The 26,513-nt window shown below is 47.5% G+C and overlaps 1 protein-coding gene across 2 annotated transcripts in view; it reads right to left on the bottom strand.

Moving 5' to 3' along the window:
* Positions 1-4,073: 4,073 nt before the first annotated feature.
* Uvrag (UV radiation resistance associated) overlaps positions 4,074-26,513 on the bottom strand; it is a 266,200-nt gene continuing 243,760 nt past the window's right edge. For both annotated transcript variants that reach the window (XM_021167360.2, XM_029479367.1), the window contains 2 exons: positions 24,447-24,538; positions 4,074-5,903 (listed from right to left, as the gene is read on the bottom strand). In XM_021167360.2, coding sequence (XP_021023019.1) covers positions 5,201-5,903; positions 24,447-24,538 — 795 coding nt within the window. In that variant the 3' untranslated portion in view covers positions 4,074-5,200. The remainder of the gene's footprint in view (positions 5,904-24,446; positions 24,539-26,513) is intronic.

Below are 26,513 nucleotides of genomic sequence, written 5' to 3' on the forward strand. Positions count from 1 at the left end.
TTTTGCTACCACTGAACAGAGTTTCTCTGTGTAACCCTGGCTGTCATGGATCTCACTTTGTCGAACAAGCTGGCCTTGAAATCACAGAGAGCCACCTGCTTCTGTCTCCTGAGTGCTAGGATTAAAGGCACGAGTCACCACAGATTGCTCGGCAGTCTCTCTCATTCTTACCTATGTGTTTACTCATTGTTTCTCTGGGTTGCTGACTTTGCTGGCCTTATATTACAGACATATCTTTCATTCATTTAAAATCCACAAGGCTGAGCGGTCTACCTACAAAACTGTGGTTAGATATGCTACAAGGTGAAAAAGAGAAAATTGTCTACCTTGAAAGTCCTCATCTCTGGCTACCAATTCGGCCTATAAAGAGTGTCAGAGGCTGGCCTGAAGGACATTTGCGACTTGAGGGACAGAGAGGTCCCACCAGGAACCTGAGGCAAGGTAGGTAGGCCCCCTCAGCACATCTGTGCAGAGCTGCGTTTTGCAGATGCCTGTGTCAATGTTTGCCCGAATCTCTCACTCAGTGACTTCTCCAAAGTCCCTGTTGAATGGTGACTTCCTTCCAGTGGTGCTTGGTTGGAAAGGGAGTACTGAGAGTGGTAGCCACACCTTTGATGGTGGCTTTCAGAAGCAGAGACAGCCAGATCTCTTTGTGTTCCAGGCCAGCCTGCTCTACATTGAGTTCCAGGCCAGCCTGATCTACATTGTGAGTTCCAGGTTAGTCAGGGATACATAGGACTCTGTCTTGAAAAACAAACAATAACATGGGCACCCTTTCTCCAGTCGTTTGTCATTTCTAACCCTGTTAGAGCTGGCTGGGACATTATCCAATTTTCACAGATGAGGAACCAGATTTGGGGAGGAAGTGGCTGTGTCCAAACTACAGTGGGAAACTTCCTGATGAGGCTCGGGCATTCCTATTACCACAGCAACATGGCATCCCACAGGACAAAGGAACATGACACAATGGTGTCTGGCAAGGGCAGATTCTTTCCAGCATTTAAAAACAATTAAAAACAACAACAACAACAACAAACCCCATGGGCTTGTGTGTCCAAATGTGCACAGGCATGCTATGGCATGAGTGTGGTGGTCAGAGAACAACTTTTGGAACTTGTTTTTCTCCTCCCATCATGAGTGTTCTGGGGATCAGACTCAAATGGTCAGGCTTGGTGGTAGGGACCTCTCGAATGGAGCCATCTTGCTGGCTCTCTTTCTAGGTTTTTTTTTTTTTTTTTTTTTTTTTTTTTTTTTTAATAGATTAAGAAATGGAACCAGGCTGTGGTGGCACATACCCTTAATCCCAGCACTTGAGAGGCAGAGGCAGGTGGGTCTCGATGAGTTTGAGGTCAGCCTGGTCTACAGAGTGAGTTCCAGGACAGCCAAGGCTACACAGAGAAAACCCTGTCTCAAAAAGCCAAAAGGAAAATAAAGATCCTTAAATGTGCGATGACGTGGTGAGGGTTATAGCTTCCAGTTTCGGAGAGGTGATGGCTTGCCATGGGTCTGAAGAGACAACTGCTCTATGTCACACAGCACTCTACTGAGCATGCACACCGAGGACACAGCTCCACAGGGACTACTTTTTTCCACATGCAGAAAGAGTAAAGAAATCACCACTGGGTTACTAACGTCTGGACCCAGCCTCAGCCAGCTCTAGTGTCATGTCTGGTCTCAGGGACTTGTGCTACGGCCACCCAGTGGCTACCTGGGAATGGTCAATACTGCCAATCTCACACAGGGGTCAAGCCTTGGACCACGCCTGGGAGGGATTATCTAGATTAACTGAGGTAGGAAGACCCACTTTAACATGCCCGGAAGCACCAATTTACTGACTTCAAAGAAGCAAGGGGGCAGAGCACTGACACCTGTTGTCACTCTCTGCTTCCTGATTGCACGTGGCTGGCTGCCCCAAGTACCCACTGAAACAACTTATCTGCCATGAAGGACCATGTGCTGGGACTGAGAGTCTAAATAAACCTTTTCTCTCCTAAGTTGCTTCTGTCACAGCCGTGAGGCGAGCAGCATACCCAGCTGATGCCTGAGGTTCTCCAAGCCCACACAGTGCGTCTTAAGGAACTGCTAACAGAGCTGTAACGCCTAGAGAATGCGGCATGGGTTAAGGCTGAGCGAGCTGCATACACTCTGCTTAGCCCAGCGCCACACACACACACACACACGAGTGCAGAGTGGACTTGATGATCTCTGAGTGCCTGGTTGATTGCTTAAGAACAAGGTTTGTAGAATTAACTCAGCTTCAATAGGAGATTCAAGACGGGAGAAGACAGGACTCAGGTATAACAGGGAAATCACATATACTTTTAGCTCTCAAAGTAAATACTACTCAATTTTATTTTATAAATACAGATGATGAATTTTCCTCCAGTTGCCAACAGACCAGCTTCCCATGCCAGTTATTACTGGTGGTGATTTAAAACTTATCTAAATAACCGGTGAGGTCAGAATAAACGGGGACCATCAGAAGTGCTAAAGAGTATAGCCGGGTACAACCTTCCAACACTAATATTCTGAGGGAGAAAAAAAAAAAAAAACCTCTGCAATTTTTAATGTGGCTAAGGGGAAATGGAGAGAGGAAAGACAATCAGATTTTCATTGTCTGATCTGTGCAGGCCGTTAGAACTGTCCCAGACACATGAAAATGCAATGGGCTCTAAAGGACAGCAACTAGTTCTCCATATCTTCCAAGCAAATTCTGTTATCACTGTCTTTTAGTGATTTACAAGACTAATTAAAAAGATTGGTAGGAGATAAGGTCATTTGAAAATTTGGTCTTGGGGAAACATACTCTGTAGCTGCTGGAGGTATGTGATGTGGTAGGGCTTCACCCAGATCACATCAAGTACCAAAGGATGCCAACCCTGGTTGCAAGCTTAGCAGCATTTAGGTGCATACATGGCTGGCAGCCTGGGCATGCTTAAAGTACGGGCAGAACCGGTCGGCTCAGAGCCACGGGGACCCATGCGAGGGTATCATGCTGTGGAAGTAACTTCACAACCCACACTTAGGGAGTCCGGAAGGCAGAGTGAAGGTAAGAACTCAGAGCTCTCTGCTGCCGGTCAGGGTCAGGGGACTAGAACGTGTGTACATCTTCATGGAGCCTCAGGTAGCAGTCACAGGTCACATGGGACTCTCCTGTCACCTGCACCAGACTGACCTTCAAACACCTGGAGACGCCACCTCTCCCCAGGGTTAAACAGCATCTCTGTACCCACCCATGATGGCGAGGTCCTCCACCTGCTAACACTCTGTGAAGAAGCCTCCCTCACCCCCACAAATGGAATGGACTTCCTCAGACCAAGCAAAAGCACCCACTTGCAGGAGGGCTGTCTGCTGTGTAATAAGTCTATGCATTTTCTATATGGAAATAGTGGTGTGAATTAGTTCATCTAGCAATATGGCGGCTGTACTGGCTAGTTTTGTGTCAACTTGACACAGCTGGAGTTATCACAGAAAAAGGAGCTTCAGTTGAGAAAATGCCTCCATGAGATCCAACTGTAAGGCATTTTCTCAGTGATCAAGTGGGGAGATCCCCTTAAGGGTGGGACCATCTCTGGGCTGGTAGTCTTGGGTTCTATAAGGAAGCAGGCTGAGCAAGCCAGGGGAAGCAACCCAGTAAGGAACATCCCTCCATGGCCTCTGCATCAGGTCCTGCTTCCTGACCTGCTTGAGTTCTAGTCCTGACTTCCTTGGTGACAAACAGCAATGTGGAAATGTAAGCTGAATAAGCCCTTTCCTCCCCAACTTGCTTCTTGGTCATGATGTTTGTGCAGGAATAGAAACCCTAAGACAGCAGCTAACAGAAAGCTGGGTCCAGGAATGCCTGGATGTAATATGGATGTGACTGTGAGACCTGTGAGCTAAGGAGCTACAATCCTAATGAGCTGGGGCATATAGCTGTGAAGCATGTCTTGTTTGTCACAGTATGTAAACTCAGATGAGATCAGCATCAGCAGCTGAGATACAGCCGTGGCTTTAGTTCAGGCTAGCCTTGTCACGATGTAATGGAAGAGATGAGGGGTTAGAGGGAAACACCAAACAAAGCTGGGGGGAAATCAGGTCACGCGAAGTAAATTCAACTTTTATTCTTCTTTACAATACATGGATATGTGGATAAATTTTTCTTTTAAGAGCTTGCAACCCTGAGGCAATGTCTGTGGGTACATAATGTATAATGCAACAGCGAATGGAGTCTGAATGTGCAGGGACAATGGACTTAGGAACATAATTGAACACCGTGACGTTGCACACGGCTATGCTTTGTCTACTCTCCTAACCCAACTATCTCACTGTCTCGTGGTCTGCACCCTGGACATCCTGCCTCTCCCTATGCTTTGTCATGTATAATGGCTTCCTTCTGACTGAAAAGTAATAACTTAACAGGATTTATATCTGGGGGGTCTTTATCTGGGGTGTGTATTGCCAGAGGTGTGCCCAATTTTGGACCACATAAAAACTTTGGCCCCAAAGAAAGCTGGCTGCCATCTGACTGTGGTAACCGTGAGGTTTCTTAGGGTCCCCCGGGGTCCACCACAGGACAATTTTTCATGAGGGTATGGCACACTAAACAGAGACAGAACATCATTCCTGCTGGCTTTGGACTAGTGGGTTTATTGCCCCATCTTTCAGGATGCATGGCCTACCTTGAGGAAGCAGGGCAACAGCGGGGTCTGCAGGCTGACTATGGTACTCGGGGCCGAGGGCCCGGAACAGAGACCATCACGCTGTTTCTTATTCTCAATCTAAAGGATGGGCACAGGCCTCTAAAGGGTGGAAAGTTATTTTTGAATATTCCATTTTGCAAAGTGTTACAAATGATGGAGAGGGCGGATGCTTATGAGAAACTAAAGGTGAGGTCCTTCTGTTACACAGATTCCCATCTTCCCTCTGAGGAGAACACAGAAGTGTAAATAAACCGCAGACAAATGCCTGTAACGGGACTTGAGCTGTAAGCAGAGGGTGACCTCTGCTCGGAAACAACCGCCAGGCCTGGAAAGCTAATCTCACAAACTGGCCCCACTGGTACCCAATGACCCTGAGTCCCCTCTGTTCCCAAAGTCAGCCTTTCCGAGGAATCTGCTCCACTGACATCATTTGTGTCGGAATTATTACAAAGATGAAGTGCAGCTCGGCCTCGGGGAGGGCAGCGGCTCTCCCTGGTCCTATGGTCTGCCTGCCTGCCTCACTTGTCGGAACTCCTGCGAGGCCGGCGGAAGCTGGACACGTTCTCGCTGAGGGCGTAGATCCTGCGAGAGAACTCCTCAAACTCCCCCAGCACCTGCTCGTCACACTCCACCGCCACCGCACTGTCCACGGGGATGCAGCTGAGTGCCTCCAACTGGTCGCCCGAGGTGAAGCCTGTGGCTTCCAGCCCGATGATCTCTTCTGCTTGCTCCACTGCACAGCAGAGCTCAGCTGAGGGGGCCGGGTGGCACGGGCCTGGCAGCAGGGTGCCGGCAGGGCCAGCCTGCTCGCTGGGCAGTGCAGTGCCATTCACGGCTGCCAGGTGCCCAGGCAGGGCTTCCCCCTGCTCTTGGCCGGAGTCCGAGTTTCCGAGGTCTCCGCTCACACCGCTGCCCAGGTCTACTTCTGCTTTCTTGTTTTCTTTGGAGAAGTCCAGGGAGGTGTCCAGGGAGGAGGACAACGGGGCGACCTTCCTCTCAGAGTCTCCCGAGGTGGGCGTGGCCACCCCGGGCTGTGTCAATGCCGAGTTGTAGCTGGGAGGAGGGGTTTTGTACTGGAGTCTCTCGTTCTCTGAGCTGGCCCGCTTGCGATGGACTTTATCTGGTGACGGGATACCTGCAGAGAAACCTCCATCTGCACCCCCAAACGTGGAGCTTTGTCTCTTCGGGACAGGGATGGCATTGGAGATGTGATGTCTGTCACTAGAAGGCAAACAAAAGCGAGAAGTAACTTTCTGCTTTCGAACTCAGGTTACCTTCTGGGAACAGAAACTGGAAACAATATATTTTAGAATTGAGATTAAAAAAACAAAAACAAATGCCCGTGCAGAATTAGATGACTACCAACCTTGATTGATATAGCATTTAAAGCAAGCAACACCACAAAGCCTGTAGAAGCTCACTTTGGTGACTTCCTTTAATTTAAGACGAGACTACCCAAGGTAGGATGAGGGACAGAAAGCATGTCACTTGGGGAGGAGCTGGAGGCTCTGGTTAGACTGGGTCTACACAGAAGTGTACAACGGGCCCAGCCATTTCTGTGAGTGATGCCAGGCCCTGAGGGCTTCCATTCTGACCGTGACTGTTCAATCCTATGAAAAGTGCTCATGCAAGATGAGTTGCCATGGTAACTTGCTGATGGATGGCCTTTCCAACACTCAGTACTCATCACCAAGGAAAGAGAACCACACAGAGAGCATCAAGGGAACCCTTCTTCCTCTTTAATAAAACATTACCACAGGAAATGGCTTCTCTTTTACAAGGCTGGTCACACACGTTTTTATAATACTTGGTCTGCAGTGCCTACTTTGAGCCAGGAAAAATAATCACTGTCCAGCCACACCACACTTTAGAGTTTCTTCAGTAACTTGTATATCATTTCAGCCGGGCCTTTACAAAGGCACTGTCAAGAAAGCAGAGTAAATCTGAGACAATAAATAACCATCAATGATGGGAGTAGCGCAGCAGACCATGAGCCACGGTCGTCAGCGAAGCCTGCAGGGAGCGCTGACTGCAGTTACAGATGCTGCTGTGTGGGTGAAACTAGCGTCAACACAACTTTATCAGCAGATGGCACCGGGGCTGACCATCTGACTCTTGTCCTTCAGAGGAGGACACGCACGGGGGTTAAGGGGCTTGTCACTAGGTAGGACTGAAACCACAGAACAACTGGCTACTACCCATGCTAAGTCTGCCGGAGGAGGAGACACAGAGGCAGAAGTTAGAGGGAGCCTCCAAGCTTCCAATCCCGCCAAAGGTGATTTCTAATTATTTTAGCAGCACTACTTTCAAATTATAATGTCAGTTAAGTGCTGTGACAAGAACAAAACAAAAACAGGGACCAACAATGTCTCCTGTGTGCACAGTCAAGCCTGCAGTCAGATCACCGCTCCCCTCCCGCCTGCCTGCCGCGCCTTCTCGGGATCACACTCTTTTGTTACTCACAAAGTGTCCCTCCATTGGCCTGACACATCTCACTCAGCCAGACCAGAGCACGGTATCAGTGAGCTTCATAAGAAGTGCTCCCTGGGATATTTATCAAACCGGGCAAGTGGACCAGCAAAGGGCTGTTTGTGGCTAAGAAAAAGCAGAACCCAACTGAACAAAGCCTGCTGGTCTCCATCTAGGTTTTCAGTTACTGTGTTGTCAAGCCCACTGTGATCGGCTTAGTTACGTCTTCTTGGCCAGCCTCGGTTTCCTCTGGATGGTCCTGCAGGGGACCAGGTAAGCACATCAGACAGTACCAGCAGCCCTCAGCCTGTTGACTTGGGATGGACAAGATCAGGACAGAGTGGTTGGAGAGGGCACTGGGTGTAACCCCGGCACTTCACAGCTTTTGGCTTTGAAGGGTAAAGGCCCTGATACCCTCTGTGTGGCTCTGGCACCCGGCCCCTCACTTCCATCTTTGCTCCTTGGTTGACAAAGGTAGGTGCAGGGAATGCATCCTGACACCCAGCTGTGGGCGGGTAGGAACACATCTTACAGCCCTCACTGGTTTTTATACCTCTCCTCAGCTCTTCTGGACTCTGTACAACAAACAGGGAAGTGATGTGATTCCCCTCCCTGCACACCCTCCTGTTACATCCTTAGCCCCCAGAGCCCATGCCTCTGCCATGGGTGAAGGCAGGCTGGTGAGTGGGTTGTTCTAGGCTAATAACTACAGCTGTCTTAGACTCCGTCTGCGCCCACAGTCCATACTGCCATTATGTTCCAGTTCTACCAACTCTGTGTGCATCCTAAGACCAGTGGAACACAGTTGCACTCTACAGAGGGGCCTCACTAACTCAAAGCCTGGCTGTCTACCCCTCTCTCCTGTGCGGGCAGACTTGGGTGTTTTCTGGCATCTTCTGTGACGTTCTTCTCTGCATCACTCAGGTACTGGAACAGCTCAGGAAATGAAAGCGTCTGACACAAACTGGAAAATTATCAAAAACCATGTTCTCATATAAACGGTAAGACGGAGCCAGATGTGATGAAGTGCATCTGTAGGCCTAGCATGTGGGAGGCTGAGGCAAGGGGATGGGTGCACAGGGCACCTCAGCTACAGAGTAAAACACTGTCAGTTATTCTGAGAATCTGCAAGGACGGCTACATCCCATCGCTTACCTTTTTAGCCAACTTCTGTCTTCTCCCTCTTAGTTCTGAGTTATGTGAAATGGAAAACTTTTCAAAGATTTAAATATTAAAGTCTTTCACACAATTTAAAAAAGAAGTACAAAAAAGATATTTCCTGTTGACTGGGCTACCGGTATGAACCCGTATCACTGACCGAGTGGAGAGCTGCAGGGTTTTGAGGACTCTGGGTGCAGGGTGTGGGCTGCTTTTGTCCCTCCTGTGACCCAGGTCTCAGACTGACCAGTTTCCCTGCTCTTTTAAACTGTCACCCTAAGGACTGCGTGTGGCGTGCATGTAAGCACGGGTGTGGTGGGGCACTAGGTTTTGTTCTGTGAGCTCTGGGCATTGAATACTGGAAGTCTCAGACATGGTGTGCTTTAGATGGGAACTTTGCAAGATTAAAGTCAGTCACTCAGAATGGGTGTGTTTACATTCAGAATCTTAGTGATATTCCAGACTTTTAAGACATCTGAGCTCTGAGTAGCTACAGTATGACATGATGACAATAAAATTATACATTAATGATGCATGCATTTTTAATTATCACAGTAATTTATACTCGCAGGAAAACAACATAAATATAAACTACATATAAAAAAACCCTACCATAAGCTATTACCCATCAAGTAACCACTATTAATTTTGGATGTTTTCCTTTTAAACTTCAATTTTATGTATGTTTAATTAAAAAAAACCCACATAATTATGTATCCTGCTGTCATATGTTATTAAAATCTCTGGGTAAATATCATTTTAAAAGGCTGCTTTAATGAATGGAATGTTGTAATTTATTTAATTATTCCCTCATTTTTAGGATGTTTCTAAACTTTTTACTGTTAGAAAACAAACGGCTGTTCATATCTCAGGCTGATGATCTGAGTTTAATCCTGGGATCCACAGGGTTTGGTGGTGGGGGTGAGGGGGGCAACTTAGAAAACTTGCCCAATAAGTAAATATAAGTAAAAATGGCAGCAATCAGAAATACTAATAACTGACTAAAAAAATACAGATAATCAGGTTTTATTTAAGGTACTTTTTGTTTGATTATATGCCACGCACTCTGGTTGAGTCAGCTTGACAGTCTGAGAGGCCTGGAAGCCACTCACGAGGCAGAGAGTTTCAAGGAAGCTCACCTCCTGGAGCGTTGGCGTTCTCATACTCACTCTATTCCCGCGTTAGTCTGGTGTATGGATCTATGAGCTCTCTTTTAATATTTTATTATAAATGCCTTTTAAGATTGAATTCTGATATAGCTAAGCCTTCGCCAGTGTTCCAATGTCCTAGAAAGTCCTTGAGCAGACCATGCATGGGCTTGGAATTCAGTAAGAATGTTGCCTATTCAGTGACATTCAGAATTGCCTCTGGTATTACACTATCACTTTGAATAAAAGCTAAGTCACTGCCCTACACAGAAATGTACCATCATCTAGGAAGAAGGAAGTTTGAGACCTAAGGAGGAACCAGAGTAGATACTTAAAACTATAGATAGCTGAGTTACACCCATACACACATATTTACAATGGCCTAGGGGGAAGGTGGACTATACAATAGACTAAAATAGGAACTATGGCAAGGCCACAAAGCCCTTGACCCTGGCTTCTAAGATTAAGTGAATCTTAGGTGGAGCTCTTTTTGATCCCAGTTGTTAACAATGAATTCTATCCCAGGTGGTTCCTGTCAGACCTTCTGTGTTTGTATTCCTCTGTTTTGTGTAAGAATCCAGTAACCTCTTTGTACCTTGCAGGTGTGTCACCCAACTTCCCTATTTTCTTCTGTATAAAAAGTTTGATGCTCGATTTGACAAATTACATTCAGATTCTACACAACCTCTCCTGCATCTGTCTGTCATTCCATCCTACGCTTTGCCCACCTGCCCCAGAGACCCGTTCCACACAGACAAAGGGGCCCAGAGGGTCTACGGCAATTATAGCCTTACTTCATGACTATTTTATCTGATTAAAGAGTCTGAAACTCAGGTTTACTAATTGTGACCAATTTTTAAATGCTATTGACAATTTGCATTGTACATTATGTAAACTGTGATTAAAAAGATTTTCTACACTTAAACTCACAACACACACGCTCACACCCACCTACCCCCCCCACCCCACCCCCACAAGAGGCTTGTGGATACAGCTCAGTGACGAGGGCATTCAAGCTTAGCATGGGACATGGGTGAAGCCCTGGGTTCAATCTGCCAAGTCGCCAGTGGGAGGAAGGCACGGGGAGAGGGAAAGCACCCCCCCCCAACCCGTCAGAAAGGATGCAGCAGGAAGCACGGATGGCAGCCCTTCCTGACCCCAGCCCCTGCTCAGGGCCTGGGCGTTCCGAGCCCTAGCTGCAGAGCCTGAGGTTCAGGTAAGCTGAGTGAGCTCACCGCCTCTCCTTAGTCCCTTGCCCTGAGAGACTGAGTCTTCTGGCTTGCTATGTGTTCAGACTAGAAACACTGTACCTGGGGTTTAATGCTACAATTAGAAAGAATCTATTAAAACAAACCAACAAACCAGCTATCCTAATTGCAGATTTATTGGGCAGAGTTTAATGGGAAAAACCAAAGGCAGAGCCTGTTAAAGAGCCCACCGGTCGGGGCAGCTGAGTGACCAAACCTAGCTGATGGACAGAAAGGACTTCTCAGGAGCATGGGAAGGAGCCAAGTGGCGTGGAGTTTAAAGGTCAAAGAGGACATCCTGGTTAGGTTTGGATTTTCCTAGATGAAGGTGGTGGCTGCCTTTCTCATTGTGGGAGCCCACAGTTATCCAAGCCAGTCACCTTCCCTGGTCCTTACAGCTTTATCTGAAGACTGTTCTCTGAAGAAAAGATATTCAGAGGCCTGGACTCCACTCCCAGTGCAGTTGGACTGTCCCTCTATTTGGGGTCACAACTGCCCCATTTACTGGTTACCTGACCAGGGGCAGCCTTTCCCTCTGTATCATAGATTATCTGACCTTGCTTAAGACTAAATACTTAAAATTGTTGGCTAAGCAGGGGGTGGTGGCACATGTCTATAATCCAGCCCTTGGGAGATGGAGGTCGAAGGACCAGGCGACACAGCAAATTTGAGACACGGTCTCAAACTCCCAACTAAAACAAAACAGAAACCAACAAAACAAGGCATCAGTGTGGTTGTGAGGGTGAGAGAGTTGGGGGGAAAGTACTGAATCAATGGACAGGATTTGCCTGCGGTGAGCCGGCAGTGTCTTCCCTCTTGAAGTATGAGGTGAAGAAAGCTTTGAATAAAGGAGAAAAGCTTAAAATGCCCTATTTAGATGATCTACCAGCTGCTTAGGGACCACAAGATCTTCCCAGAATCCTTTGGGGTCTACATTCCAATTTTCCCTGAACCCCTAAAGCCTCATTTTTCTCTACATATTTATCTCATGGAGAGTTTTTTTGTAAAAAGGAAACCTCTATTTCCCTGACCTAAGTCAAGAAGACCATGGGCAGAAACTTAATAGCCTGTACACGAACCTGTGGTGCCACCACCTGTAACAGGGCAGAGCCCAGTTTGACTCTACCATCCTTGGCCCACCTCCTCTCTTCATGCCCTGTTTGTGACTGAAGCCAGATGCTCCTCTGAAGAGAAGTGGTTAGGAGAGAAAACCTCCAGTGGGAAGGTCTAGCCCAAGAGGTGATTCTCGACATCTGACATCTTCTACTTGTCTCTGGCCCTGCCATAAACTAGTTACGGCAGTGCGTGGCTGGCTATGGTGGGTGGCATAGGCATGTAAGCCCAGCACTTGGGAGATAGATAGAGGCAGGAGGATTAGGAGTTTAAGGTCATCTGCAGCAGCATACTTACTGAGTTCAAGGCCTGCCTGGGATACCCAAGAAAGACCTTGCCTTGAAATACTACCGCTACCAACAGGGGCTGGAATGCTTGGTGTTCTTCAAGCTGAATGGAGGGTTTAGTTCTGAGCACCCATGCTGGAAGGCTCACAACTGCCTGTAACTACAGCTCCGGGGACTCCATGCTCTTTCCTGACATCCTTGGGAGCTCACTGTGTTATCTTAAAAGACACAGGAGGACTGGCCATGAGCTCGAGGTTGGCCTGGGATGTCATTAGTGAGGTCCAGGCCAGCTAGGGCTATACAGTGAACCTAAAAACAAAACAAAACAAACAAGCAAAACACCCAGCAAACCAAAACCAAATAGAAGGATTAAAACGAGGAGTTAAAGAAAAAATCTGTGTACAACAAACAGGTAGTCACCAAGTTACCGCTCAGAAGGCTAACACCGTGAGGTGCTATGTGTAAGCACCCATTAGCAGCTTTACACAACACCACATAGCTATACAATGTCACACAGCAAACAGCACCCCCACTTACATAAGAAGAAACTGCCACACGGAGGTCAGGAACGTCACAGGGCCCCAGGTAGAGCTCTGAGCTCACAGATCTCTAGTGCGTAGTGAGTACAGATGGCTCCCACCTCTGTCTTGGCTCCCACAACTTTAAGGCCCCTGCTGTCAGCAAAGTGCCTCCACTTGTTCGTTCGGATTCCCCTGGAGGGGAGGCCCGTGGGTAGCACCCCGTCTTTCCTTCCTAGAGCCCTGTATGCTGTGAGGGGTTCTCACACCAATTACAATTCAGAAGTTAATTTAGCCACGAAGCCATATAAAATATGGAGGGAGAGAGAAAAATGGAACAAAGAAAACCCATGAAAAGTTCCTACATCAAGAGAGTTCGTGAAGCTGGGCTGGCTTTATTTTCATATGACTCCTCCCATTCTCTTTGAGATCCTCGGAGGAGGAACGTTTTATCTGTCTACAGCAGGGGCTCTCCCTATTGCTTCATGGGGGAAGCTACAGCTCAGATGCGCTTTCCCTTCTGCGGTGTCTCCTCTGAGGAACATTATCAGATCACAGCTGGCCACAACCCTAAATCCCGATCCTCAGGGTTCCAGCCAAAATCTACAGCTACGACTCAGGAACAGGGATGCTTAGAAAGAAAGGGGGCTGGGGGCTGGGCTGGGGGAGGGGGAAGGGAAACTTTTAGATAACATTCACAGCCCCGCGCCCCCCTCCCCCCCTGCCTGCAGCAGCCGCAGCCTCTCGCTCTATCTGGCTGTGTTTAGGTTGGGGTCCGGCCATCAGGTTTGAAGCTGTAGGCCCTGCTCTGCGCCAATATCATGTCAACTGTGCTAAAAAGCAATAATCGTTTCTCACCTTCTAAAAGATTACTGCTAAAATAATGCAGAGTAATGACAGGGCTGTGCCCGGCGCCAAAAGCAGGTCGCCAAGGCGAGGCTGAGGTAGGATTACATCTTTTTGGCAGCTAAGAAATGATGACATAAAGTTAGTTTAAAACAAAACAAAACAACCTCCATACATTAGACTGCTATTCTCTTTTCAAAACGTAGCCAACGGTGGGATTTATCTTTCTCCCCTCTGCTCTTTGATCAAGTGGAAGTCAGGGCCTCTGTGGAAGCCAAATTTAACAGCTAGATCTTATCTCCCAGGAGAGAGAGTGGGGTTAACAGGGTTAAGCAGGGGTCTCCTGCCCACAGGCGAGGGATCTAAGGGCCTCTCACCATTACCAGATAAATGCAAGTGCTTAATCTTTGCCCTGGATGCTAACAAAAACTCCAAACAAAATAAAAATAGAAACAATCTCAGGCCCAAAGCACAGGCTGAAATGTGTGTCAGTGGCCACCTTCCCCTGGGCTCTGTTTAGAAGGATTTCTGCCAAAGTCTGACGAAAATAAGCAAACAGTATAAAAAGGCAGAGCTGAACATGGAGCCTTTAGATGGTCTCAACTGAGCAGTGATGGAAAGATGGATCTGGGAAGACAGAGCTCACGGGCAGAGGACAAAATAAGCAGCCAAGGCAATCAGATCCCCAGGATGTGATGGGGTGGTCGGCCACCAAGCATCCCGGCCTGGGCAACGGGAGCCAGTTTAAGGGAGTAGGCCCTACGCAGGTTAGGGACGGTGGTGAAGAGCATCTTGCCCGAGCCCCTCCTCAAAGCTGAACTCCTGGGATGGGAACACAGAGACTGTCCACGGGCCATGGGGAGGTCCTGGGATGGGTCAAGTCAGCTCCATCACCCATCAACTTTCACGTTAGGACATCAGGACAAATTAATATACTGAAATTTCAGTCAGGCATCAGACATTCAGGGGACTATAAAATGGTCTGCAGGAATAGACATAGCCCATCTTGATGTCATTTATGTGGTGTGTAAGTAACATCCTCCAAGAGCACGGAAAGAGGTCCAGGAATGACAGCTGGAGGTCCCGTGCCTCGTCTGCACAGCACTCGAGACCTGGGAATAGTAAACTGTTTATGCTGAAATCCGGGAGAGGAGAACCCTCTGCCATTTGCCAGGGAAGCCAGGGGAACAACAGTCTCACAGAACCCAGCCTCAGAAGGAGCCCGGCAGGGAAATTAAAGCCCTGGCCTGAGAATGCTCTCAAAATTTAAAACCAGCCTTGGAAAGGAGCTAAAGGAAGCGTGAGACTCCAGAGGCCAATGACAGAAACTGTGAAATGAAGGTTTTGAAAGATATGCTAACGCTGAGCTACCATCAAGTTTCTAATAAACCCTGACATGATCTAAACCACAGGACTCAGCTGCCTGCTGCTCTAAAAGAAACCCAGGTCACTCTGCCACCACAGAGAGGGGTGCTGTGGCCTTGGACCGGATCCCCTGAGTTACAATCGGTCCCCAGTTAATCACTGCTCCATAGCAGACTGAGCACTCTAGGGGTCCTTTGGGGTCCACTGAACTACTGAGGGGTGCAGCACATGCTTAGTAGCAGGATGAGGAGCCGACACACTTACTCAACCCTGAGTACACACTGAGTGTCTACTACACACAGGCAGGCACTAGACCTGGGATCTGACAGCAATGGATAAAGCCACACCTTTGCTCTTATGGGGTTTATAGCTAGTGGTAGGGTCAGACAAGGGCCATAGAACCCAAGACACAAATGTAAAATGACTACCTCAGACATGTACCATGTAAGTGTGAACACAGGATAAGAGTCCATGATAGAGAAATAAACTGAAAAAGGCCAAGGTCTTCAGGGTCGATAGAAATTTTCACTAGCTGTAGAACAGAAGAGGGCGCCAGATCTACTAGGGCTGGGGTAATAGGTGGTTGGGAGCCACCATCTATACCTGGGAGTGCTGGAACTAGAACCCAGGTCCTCTGGAAGAACAGCAAGTGCTCTTAGCTTGTGAGCCATCTCTCCAGCCCAGACCTTCTCTTTTTTTGTAAGCTGATTTTTCTCACGTATTTTTTACAGAACAGCCGCCCAGTACAACATGTTTTAGACAAGGATCCCTACTCCCACCCCCCAGCACACAGTGACAGATCTGGGAAAGCAGGAAGGGCCCAGAGTGGCTGCAGCGACTGCAGGCTGTGCAGTGGAGGGGAGAGAGGGGACACTGGCAGGGCCTGCCGAGCTGAATGCGGGCAGGGAAGGAGGAGGCCTGGTGGCTGAGAAGCTTCACGTGCCGAACAGAGAATATGGGCACACCACAGGCTTATAGCCCCAGCAACAGAGATACAGAAGCAAGCATGGACAGAGTATGCTGTGCAGAAGCAAGAGGCTCAGCAGAAGCACTAAGAACAAGGTGAGGCGGAAGGGGGCCTAAGTCTGCACCTCTAGGAGCAGACCCCTGGTTTGTCATCTGTTTGCTTTGGCTGTACTGGGGATTGTGTGTGGAAGGCAAATGTTCTACTACTGAGCTCCAGCCCCAGCCCAACTCTAGATTTATAATGAAGTTGAAGATGGAGAGTCTAGGATAACGCCAGGGTGCAGCCCGTGGGCCGGATGAAAACAGCAGGCAGTAATGTCAGGATCTCCTTGCTGGAGCAGCAGGTGGAGGGTCCTGCATGTGGAGCACACGTTATTCTAAACACAGCGTGAGAGGCTGTTTTAGATGAGGATTAAAGCTGGATTCCACACCGGCTCTGTTCACATCTTAGTGGTCTGACGGATGTGTCATCTGTGAGTGAGTTTGTCCCTCAGGCCCTTGACTTCTCCATTTGTAAGTTGGGAAAGTATAAGTCTGGACTCCTGGGTTGTCAGGAGAGTGATGGAGGGGTTCCTGGCCTCGTAACCTCTGGTAGGCTGCAATGATATATCCCTCAAGTACTCACTCACTGGAGAACTGCTGTACAGCAGCACAGAGAAGGATCTCAGCAGAAACCCACAACTTGACAAGGTAGGAACTGTATTCTAAGCTGAGCTTAAGCCCAGGGATTAATGACCAGTGGTCATTTTGGGGTTGGGTTAGCAAAGAGCTTATCAGTAAGCTTTCTTGAAATCTACTGTAACTATGAACTCTGGAGGCAGCTATCTGCTAGTCCTTGTTAGCATGTGTTAAAGGAGGCCTCCTGAAAAATAGTGACCTTTTCTGTGAATTCTCTTCCCATTCAGTTAAACATAACCACCCTCAAAAACCGGATCCAAGTGCCACTTCTTTCTCGGAAGCGCCTCTGGCCATGCCCATCTGAGCAATCTGTTAGCCACACCCTGACTGCAGGACTTCTGTCACCCAGCTTTGCACTAGTGCACATCTCGGAACCTGTATCTGCTACTTAGCCCGTGAGGCTCTGGAATAAAGAGATGCATAAAGAAGGTCCCTATCATTACCAGGTTTCCTGTAGCCAGAGAATAAAATAAATATAACACCTCAGTGTGTGCTATGTACCTTACAATGAGAAGGGAGCTAGCTGGATGCTTCTGCAGAAGAGGCTCTATCTAATGGGCACCATGGAGGACGTGAATCAGGGAGAGAAGGGAGGGAGGAAAACATGGGAGTGAGAGCATGGAGTCTCTCTCTCTCTCTCTCAGCAGGAAGCTAGAGAAGGAAGGGCATTTAAGACTGAATAACATGCAACCTGTGTGTATCCAGGCCTTATATATAAAGCAAAGCGTGCGTGGGGTCCCTGGCATTCTGCTTGAGCTCCAACTTTCCACTTTGCGATTTATCTCTGTATGGAGCTCACAGTGCATACAGTACCGTGTACCCGGGGCTTTCAATACGGCTGTTCTGATTTGAGGTATGGCAATTCTAAGATGTGCTAGATGTAAAGGAAGCTAAAATATCTTATTAGTCATGGTAAGGGTCTAGAGCAAAGATTCAGTGGTTAAGAGCACTTGCTGCCCTTTCAGAGGACTGGGTTTGGTTCCTAGTATTTACATGGCTGCTTAGAACACCTCAACTCCAGTCGCAGGGGACCCAATGCCCTCTTCTGGCCTCTCTGCAGGAACCAGGACATGTGGTGCACATAAGTATGCATACAGCCATATAAATAAAGAAGTCTTAAGAAAATAATTTTTAAGTAGTGAGTATATGTTGGTATTATTTTAGCTAGATAATTTGCATCTTATTTGAGTTAAATCAAATATGTTATTAAAAATGAACTTACCTGTTTCCTTTCGCCTGATAAAATGCAGCTGCCAGAAAACTGCTGCTTGCCTTTGCTGCTCATGCTGGTTACTTAGGCCTGACACAGACACACGCAGGGGCCTTGACAACTGTCTGTCCTGACAGTGTTCCCATCTCAGTATTTGGCGGCTACCTTTCATACCGTCTACATTTTATTGAGTAGATATTACTTTATAATCAGGAGGAGCAAACAGAAATTAGACATAAACATGCAAAGCAAACATCTTCAATCTGGATCAGACTTGCAGGCGGAGGAGAACGCAGCCCCAGTGAACAAAAAACTGTCACTGGCAGAGGTCTGCGCACAGAGGATGCTGGACAGCTGTTCTCCATCCTGACTGAAGACAGAAGAAAGCGGAAATGGGTGTTAACCGCAGGAGGGGGGCTGTGAGTTAAATATAGGGAAGAATTTCCTGAAGTGAGGGTGTTTAAACTCTGGAATGAGTTATGGAAGGAGCCTGTCTCCCCAACCCCCCCAAGGTCTTTTAAAGTCCCACAGATGCCCATATGCCTTGTGTGTTCCAGTCCAGAGGTAGGGAGATGGCCCATCAAGGCTATCTCAAGAGTAAAGAACTCCAGTAAAGCTTCCTCTCTCATTACCTTTCCACAGGGCTCCGCCCTTTGTATTAGGACGCCAGTCCAAGAGCCATACTCTCAAAAGCAGGCCGTGACACTTAAGTAGCACTCTTGAGACTTCAAAGACAATGTCACTTGATCTAAATTTAAAGACTATCATCAGCTAGCTGTGGTTTTAAGTCCCTTGGAGGTCACCTGCCAGAGGCCCCGCTCTGAATCTGGCACAGGCATGACTAAGGGAAAGGATGAGGGAAGATGTCTGTAAGATGGGAGGACTTCCAAGCTCTGACTGCTGTTGCATAGTGGTGATTTTGAATGCACTGTTGCTTACTATAGACAGATGTTTACTGAAACAGCTGTGTCTATGTGTGCCAACCTGTCATTTCAGCCCTTGAGTCTCCCACTCAAGGGGGGCCAAGAGTTTAAGGCCGGCTTTGGCTACACCAGACCTGTGTCAAACAACAAACAAACACCCACCCTAAGTTCCAGAGTTCTTGGGTAAGGACCTTTTCCTACTATTTCTACTTAAAGCTGTTGAGCTCTATTCTCTTTCTTTGTAAAGGAAAACAAGACTGTAGCATGTGGGAGCAGGGAGGATGAGGAGCAGGGAGGGTGCGGAGCATGTGCAGCAAGGGTCTGGAGAGTCTGCCAGTGAAGAGAAGAGCCCCTTACCTACTGAGTCACAGCTACTGTGAGAGACTACTGTGTGAGAATGTCCTGCAAGGCGTGCCCTTCAAAACATTCAATTTGTCACGGCTACTTTGGACAATGTGAACTAGGCCCAGACAGCATGAGCTTTGTTTTGAAAATCCCCTTCATCTCTTGCACTGCACAAGATGCATAGGAGAAACTTGAATTGTCAAATGCATGAAAATTTACTCCATTGGGTTTTCTTTTAATTATTTTTTTACTCCATTGTTTTTTAAGATTTAATTCTGTGTATAGGTGCATAAGTGAGTGCAGTACCTACAGAGGCCAGAAGAGGGCATCACACCCCCCTGGAGTTGGCTGGAGTTAACTGACACCTGTGAGTTGCCCAGTTCAGGTGCTGGCAGCTTTGCTTGGGACTTTTGGAAGAGTGGCAAACCCTCTTCACTGAGCCATCTCTCTAGCCCAATTTACGATTTTATATAGTTCTTTTTTGGTTTATAACCCCTTTGGCAGATATATCTCATTTGTTCTACATATCTATGCTTGGGAAACAGGACTGGTTCTATTAATAAAAACAACTTGATATTTAAAAAATAATTTATGAAATTTAAGTGATACAGCAGAAACCGACATCCATGCCTTTTGACCCCCAAGCTGGGTTCTTTCTCTGCTGTATCACATTCTCTTGCATGAAGGTAATGGTGAATTTATGTTTTATGGGCAGAAAAAGTAAAATTTAGAATACAAATTTCCTTTATAAAGCACAACAGAGGGTTTTGAAATCATGTTTTTGTCAAGTCTTACTTCAAGAACCGCAGTGTTCACGGAAGACAAAGACTGCGGGTGAGTGCGCTCAAGCCCCGGGGTGCCCTGCGCCCTGGGTTCTCTTCCTGCTTCTTAGCTACAGAGCAGGGACTGTACAGAGGCTGGATTCCAGCATTCCAGTTCTCATGGGTTTTACAAAGCTTATGAGGTACCTGGGTAAGCTTCCTTCAGAACACTGCCGGCCTTGCTATGTATCATTCTAGAAGACTCTGGATTCGACTTTGGGGGTGCCCTCAGGAAGATAACGGGTGTCAGGATAATGGTGCCCAGTATCAAAGGGATGTAGACGCAGGGAAGGCACAGAGGAGACATCAGCATGCATGTGACAAGGACTGTTCTCTGTGGCTGTCATGTGATTCTGTCAAGTCAACTGTAAGCCTCAGTTTTGAGCTGTGAACCACGATCAAGGCCCTCGGCTCTCTCAGGATACATACAGAAAGGTTTTTAAGTAAATGGATTTTTAATAATAAGAATGTAGAAGCTACCAATATGTACAGGTAAACAGATTGTAGAGTGCTTTTCTCTGGGTCTGCAGAAAGGTTTAGTTATAGTTAACATTTTATACCATTAGTGTTTAAGAGAGTAAGCCATTACATAAAAACACAAGAAACACATGAATACCTATTTGTAAGTTAAAAACCAAAATACCTGTAACAAAGAATGAATAATTTTTAAAAACAGAGTCTATAACTATGACCTGCTTGCTACTCATTATCCATTCACACTAACTGCTAAGTGAGGCATGCAGGGCCTTTATTTAAATCTCAATGGCACCACCATCAGCCAGGGCCTGTCACCCTTAGTCCTGCCCAGAGATTGAGGTCAGAGGCGTTAGCATCAAACAGTCTGTGTTCTTCCCCTTGACTTGACTCTTACGCCACTTTGTAGTGGGAAGAGAACAGGAGAAAGGGATGACTTTAACAGAACAGGCAGGGGTGACTTTAAGCAGAGCATTTGGGGATGGGGCTCTAAGTTGAAATTCTGCTTGCCAAACTGGCATCACCTAGCTGGTTTCTGACACTAGGATGGGAAAGCAGGGGTCACCTGGGAAAGAGCTGTCAAAATCCAGTGAGAGCCACACCCACACCACAGTGTGCATGAAGACAAAGGGCCACTTTAAACTGCTCAGGTGGAGGGTGACAATATTAGTTAAGAATTCTGTAATATACAAGAAAAAAGTTACTTCATTAAAAGAGCCTTTATCACTGTCCTTTCTTTACAAAATCAAACAAAACAAGCTGTCATATAACCTGGATGCTTCCCCAAGGAATACGATGCACCCACGGATCCTCCCTCCACCAGCCTGCAATCCTCAACTCCAGCAGGCCAGACAGCAGCACCTTCACAGGACCTGTCTGCCAGTGGAAACCACTGCACAAGATGTTAAGTCTCCCCTGGGAGCTGAGACATTAAGAGTCTCCCCAAGGAGGAGCTGAGTTTGTTTGGCCTTTGCCCTAAGGAGCACAAGCTGGGGTAGGGTATGGACCCCCAGTCTACAGAGGCTTAGGGAAATTCTCCGATTTCCTGAGGCTGAACCAGCTTGCTCCAGCTTTGTTTAGGCTTGAGGAGCCTGGCCCCCTGCGGTGGTCTTGACTTAGAATTATTGGGAGCGCTCACTTTCCCAGTGCTGTGTCTTGAAAACAGTGACCTAGTTTTCATTAGAGACCAGAAAGTGGCCATTAATGCATGCTCCTGTTAACGCACCTCCATGGCTGGCACGGACAGGCACCGGGCACTGTGTAAACATTACGTTCAGGGCTTAATGGTTTTGCTATGCCAGTGCCAGGAGACTGAGATTCACCTTTATTGCTGCAGGGTCACGGGTCAGTGGCACTCACAGTCATTTCATTTCTCTGTGCTTTAGAATGAGTTGCTGAAAAGACTTGCAAGTGGGGAAGGGCAGGAGGAGGGCTTGAGGTGAGTGAGTATTTTGCATAGCTTGTCTGTAGGCCTCTCAGAAGGCCCTACTATCTACAGCTGCAATAACTTGCTGTGCTCTTTCTGTGTCTCTGTCTTTCTCTGTGTCTCTGTCTCTCACACAGACACACATACACATAAACACACACACACACACACACACACACACACACACACACACACACACGGAGAATGGGACAAGTAGAACCAGGGAGGTGAGCTGAGCCAGTCCTGCTGTTTGGATAAGAAAAGCCGGTGGCTAAGACAGGATGAGTAAGAGGGGTGGGGAGAGGAAGGCAGGAGTTGCCAGCGAAGTCGGAGGCTACACACACACTGACCAGGATAATTCAGGACAGTGACCTTTGAGGGTGGGACAGAGCTTAGTAGGCACATTGATAGAACACAGAATCAGATCAGAGTGAGTTTAGCAAGGACATAAACTACAGAACACAACCAGTCCTGAAATCATTAGAGACATCAAACCAGCGCTCCCTCGGTGAGCAAACTCCAGTGAGCTCCTGCCTGCTTCTGTCAGACTGTTAAGACACGCCTGAGCCCTTTCCCAGAAGAACCGCTCCAAAGAGCAGGAGGAGGAAAGGTCCTCAGAGGTCCTCATTCCAGTGGGAGGCTCTTACAAAACCAAAACCAGACACGGGAGATTCTTTTTCTTTTTTTGAGACAAGGTCTCATGTAGATGAAACTGGCTGAGGAAGACCTTCGACTTCCAGTTCTCTCTCTGCCTTTACTCCTCAGTGCTGGGGTTACAGGCATACGCCATGACATTTGGCAGTCACACATTTGAGAGAGCCACCTGGGGTATATGAAACTCGCGGAAGGACTGCTTCGCTTTACTCTCACCGTGGAATCCTGACCTGCCTCCATCTCATTTCTCAGGAGCTAGGATCACAGGCTCGTGCCATCGCACCCAGCATGAGATGCCATCTTTATGATTGGTAAGACTCAATATCATCAAGCAACCAAATGACTCAAACAAAATTCCAAAGCAAGATTCCAAATCAATAAGCCTGGTGTTTTACAGAGCCCTGTGAGCGGCAACTGTATACGGGTTGGGATGGCTAAGCACATGGGCCTCAGGAGCCGCGTGGGGCTCTGTCCCACCACTTGCACTCTCTCGCTAGAGAACTTTTCTGTGCGTGATTTAGGGGCAGACTCTGACATCTTGGCTCAGCATTCCGTGGGCCCTGCCAGGGAGTCAGCTGACAGCTCTCTGCAGTGTGCTGAGGGCCTCCTCTGTAGGAGAGCTGGGCTAATGTTCCGAGTAAGTTTAATTTTGAGTGATGTCTTTGCAAACCCTTTTTATTACAGATCTAAAGCCACTTTTTCCAAGAGGCTTTATCAGTAATAAACCTGACATTTTGATTACGCTAGTCTGTCTCTTATATCCTCGCTCTCAAATGGTTCCAAATGTCAAGGGAGAAGCGGGATGCTGTTTATTGCACATCCTCAAGACACGTCCAGACGTCCAGCAATTACATCTTAGAATAATTAAGAAGGAGGCATGAGCCCCTGGAGAGAAGTTAAACTCTGAGACAGAACAGGAAGTGTGGAAACAGACCATGGGTACTCGGGAGAGGTGGTGCTGTCTATCAGAGGGAAAAGGGCTCCCACAGTAAGTGATGAAGGTTCACTTGGTGCTTAGGATGGGGTTGACTCTTGGTGATGCTGCAGCTGCCTTTTTCCTGCTATCGTTAGTGGCTAGAGTTAGGCTACTTCCTGAATTCCATGCCTGGAAGGCCGGGCTGGAGACTACACCACCCTCCAGAGAGCCCGGCTCAGAGTTACAGGGAAGGGGACACACACACATCTGCAGCTACTTTTGTCAACACAGGTATTGTTATTATTTTGCATTAAACTTTGATTCTTTGACCGAATTTGGGCACTGAAGTCAATATCAAGATTTGACATTCTGAGCTAAGACTTGGTTAAGAGGGGATCTTTGTAGAGGAAGATGTCTAAAATCTGTCATTCTGAGGGTCATATGGGACAGAAATAAATGCCAGAGAGCAACCAGAGATGTCATTTTCTCATTATCCCCAGGGTCTGTCTTCACGGCACAAGAGAGAATGAAGCTGATACTAGACTTTCCACCTCGCACCTCGTCCTCACAGCAAACTGCTAAGGATTAACTGCAGAGGCAGAGGTCAACATGAGGAAATCAAGTTTCAGAGAGGCCGGACTTCAAGTCCACACATTATACAAGAACATCTGGGCTCAGAAGCCAGAGTGACTTCTCAGAGACGGGCCACTGCCAGCCACCACCTTCTCAGGCTGATTCCCACCTACAAGATTTGCTAAATCACCACCCACGCTCCAGGACACAAGCCTCGGGATCCCTGAATGGCGTGAGCAGAGTTTCTGCTTCCTCAAGTCATGTGACTCACTTACTGCTAAGGCTGTAATCAGCAGCCCGCCTGCACGGGACAGCTCGTGGTGACCAAACATGAGGTACATTTTAGTAGCAACCCTGGGGCTCTAACTCTGGCTGCTGGTCCTGGGGCCCCCGTTCTTTGCTTGTTCTTCCAGGAGTCAGACCGGCCTCACCTGCCTCAGAAGCACACTCTAGGACTCCATTAGTATTTACCTCTCACCCTGAGGGTGCCCTGCTGCTTTAGCCAGAGCAGAGCTTACGCTACACGTTGAGATGGCTGCCTTTTTATGTCTTTGGCTATCTCACGGCAGCAGAAAGCCCAGCAGGCAGGCACAGAGCAATGTGGGGGTCCGGCAAGCAGATACTCACCACCTGACCATCAGTCCGTGTTCCATGAAGTTTTTCAGGTTAGGAAGAGTTTGCCTCAAGTCTGGAGTCCCCAGGCCATGCTGGTATCTCAGCTGCAATGGAAGGAGAATGGAATTGAAAGATGGTTTGGCAGATGCTAGGCAATGCTCAGGACGGTGAACTCCTAAATGAGCAAACATTTAAGTGTACAAAGGCCACACCAACCACAGCCGAGGCACGGCATTTAATGGCTCTTCTTTACCATCACCTTACACCTCGAACTTGAAAACAATACGGTCAACCTTAGGCCTTCACGCACTCTTTTCCACTCCAGATCTTGGTAAGTGTTTCTAACACCATAGACATAACTCATAGGAAATCTTCTATTTAAATCAGAAAAAGATGAATTTATTCTTATTGTATGTGTATGACTATATTGCCTACACATATATAGGTGTGCCACGCGTGGCCTGGGCCCACAGAGGCCAGAAGAAGGGCATAGGAGCTTTTAGAACTGCAGTTAGAGGGGGCTGTGAGCCACCATGTGGGTGCTGGAAACTGAACCTGGGTCCTCGGCAAGAGCAGTCCGTACTCTTAGCCACAGAACCACCTTCCCACCCCTCTTACTTTTAATTTTGTGTAAAGTGGTATTTCTGTGTATGTTTGCATAAGTGTAGTTGGGAGTGGATTTGGGTCCCCCAGAGCCACCCTACATGGGTGCTGAGACTCACACCCTGGTTTTTGCAAGAGCACTGCTACTCCTGAGAACTGAATCATTTTCTCTCCAGCCCCTCAAAGAAAATCAAATGACATGTATTAGTGTCGCTGGGAGCCGCACTCTAGGTTTCTCTACAACGCTCACTGTGTTTTGTGTGTGAGCGTGAGGGGGGCTTCTTGAGGTTTTTATCGCTAGCAGCACAAAAATAAAAGAAAGAAAAAGTGAATTTAAGAGTTAAGTAAAACTTTACCAAACGATTAATTTAATCCATGATCATTCAGCACTCAGTTGATTTTCTGAGTAATACTTAAAACAGTTTACTCTCTAGAACTGAGACTCTAAAGGAGACTCCCGTAACACAAGTGAGCGTCTAGGATGTTCTGAGTGAATACATCCATCAAATAAGAAGGCAGAAACATGCTGTTAGAACTAGAAGGTGCCCTGGCTAGGACTGAAGCCAGTGGGAAATTCCCCAGGACTCATCGGTACACACAGAACCAGTGAGAGCCTGCTTTCCACAAGCTGTTCCTTCTATTGTATCCACTCCACTGACTGAGGAGAAAATTGGTAACAGCATTCAGGAGGTCAGAGGAAAAAATTCTCTTCCCTTCAAACCTAGCTTGGTGACCTAAATCACCTCCTGAGATTTGCTAGCCTTGAATTATAAGATCTACTCCATATTAAATGACATCATTCTTTGTATTAATATAAAAGCATTTTTTTCCATACATTGATAAAAGCAAAATGGCTGATATCCCAAAATGACATTCCTGGATTCATTGTTTCAATAAGAAGTGAAATTGTTTACACATGGCATGAAAATTTCACCTGTGATTCATACTGAAAAATATTAAATATTAAAAAAAAGACCTATGCGGAATAGCATGAAACTGCGTGTCTCTGGGCCAACACACAGTCAGCTGCCTCTCGGGCTTCACAATGGACGGTGGGTGTTGAGTTGTTTTCAGAGACCACAGTGAAAAATTCTCTTTAGTCTGATTTTAGGCAAAGAAATGAAAATGTGGGAACGCCAAGCCTCCACTGAGGCCTTAAGTGTTTGTAGCATTGCACTACTGTGCTGAGCTAGCACTTCAGGATTCGACAGGGCAGGGAGGCCATGGACTGCCGCCTTTACAGACTCCATAAAGGAAGAAGCAAGGCTCACAAAGGAACATGGCATCTCCTTTGCTCAGAGCGGAGCCTCTTGATTACAGCTCCGAGGTCGCCCACCACACGGGTCTGCAGTCTTCAGCAGAGAATACAGGAGAGATGTCTGTATTGTGGGGCTGGCTGACTGATCACTTTGCACACACACAGCCTTAGGTTTGGTCCCCAGCACCACGGGAACTGGGCATGGAAGCAGAGCCCTG

Source organism: Mus caroli, chromosome 7 (assembly GCF_900094665.2).
Source record: "Mus caroli chromosome 7, CAROLI_EIJ_v1.1, whole genome shotgun sequence".
NCBI lineage: Eukaryota > Metazoa > Chordata > Mammalia > Rodentia > Muridae > Mus > Mus caroli.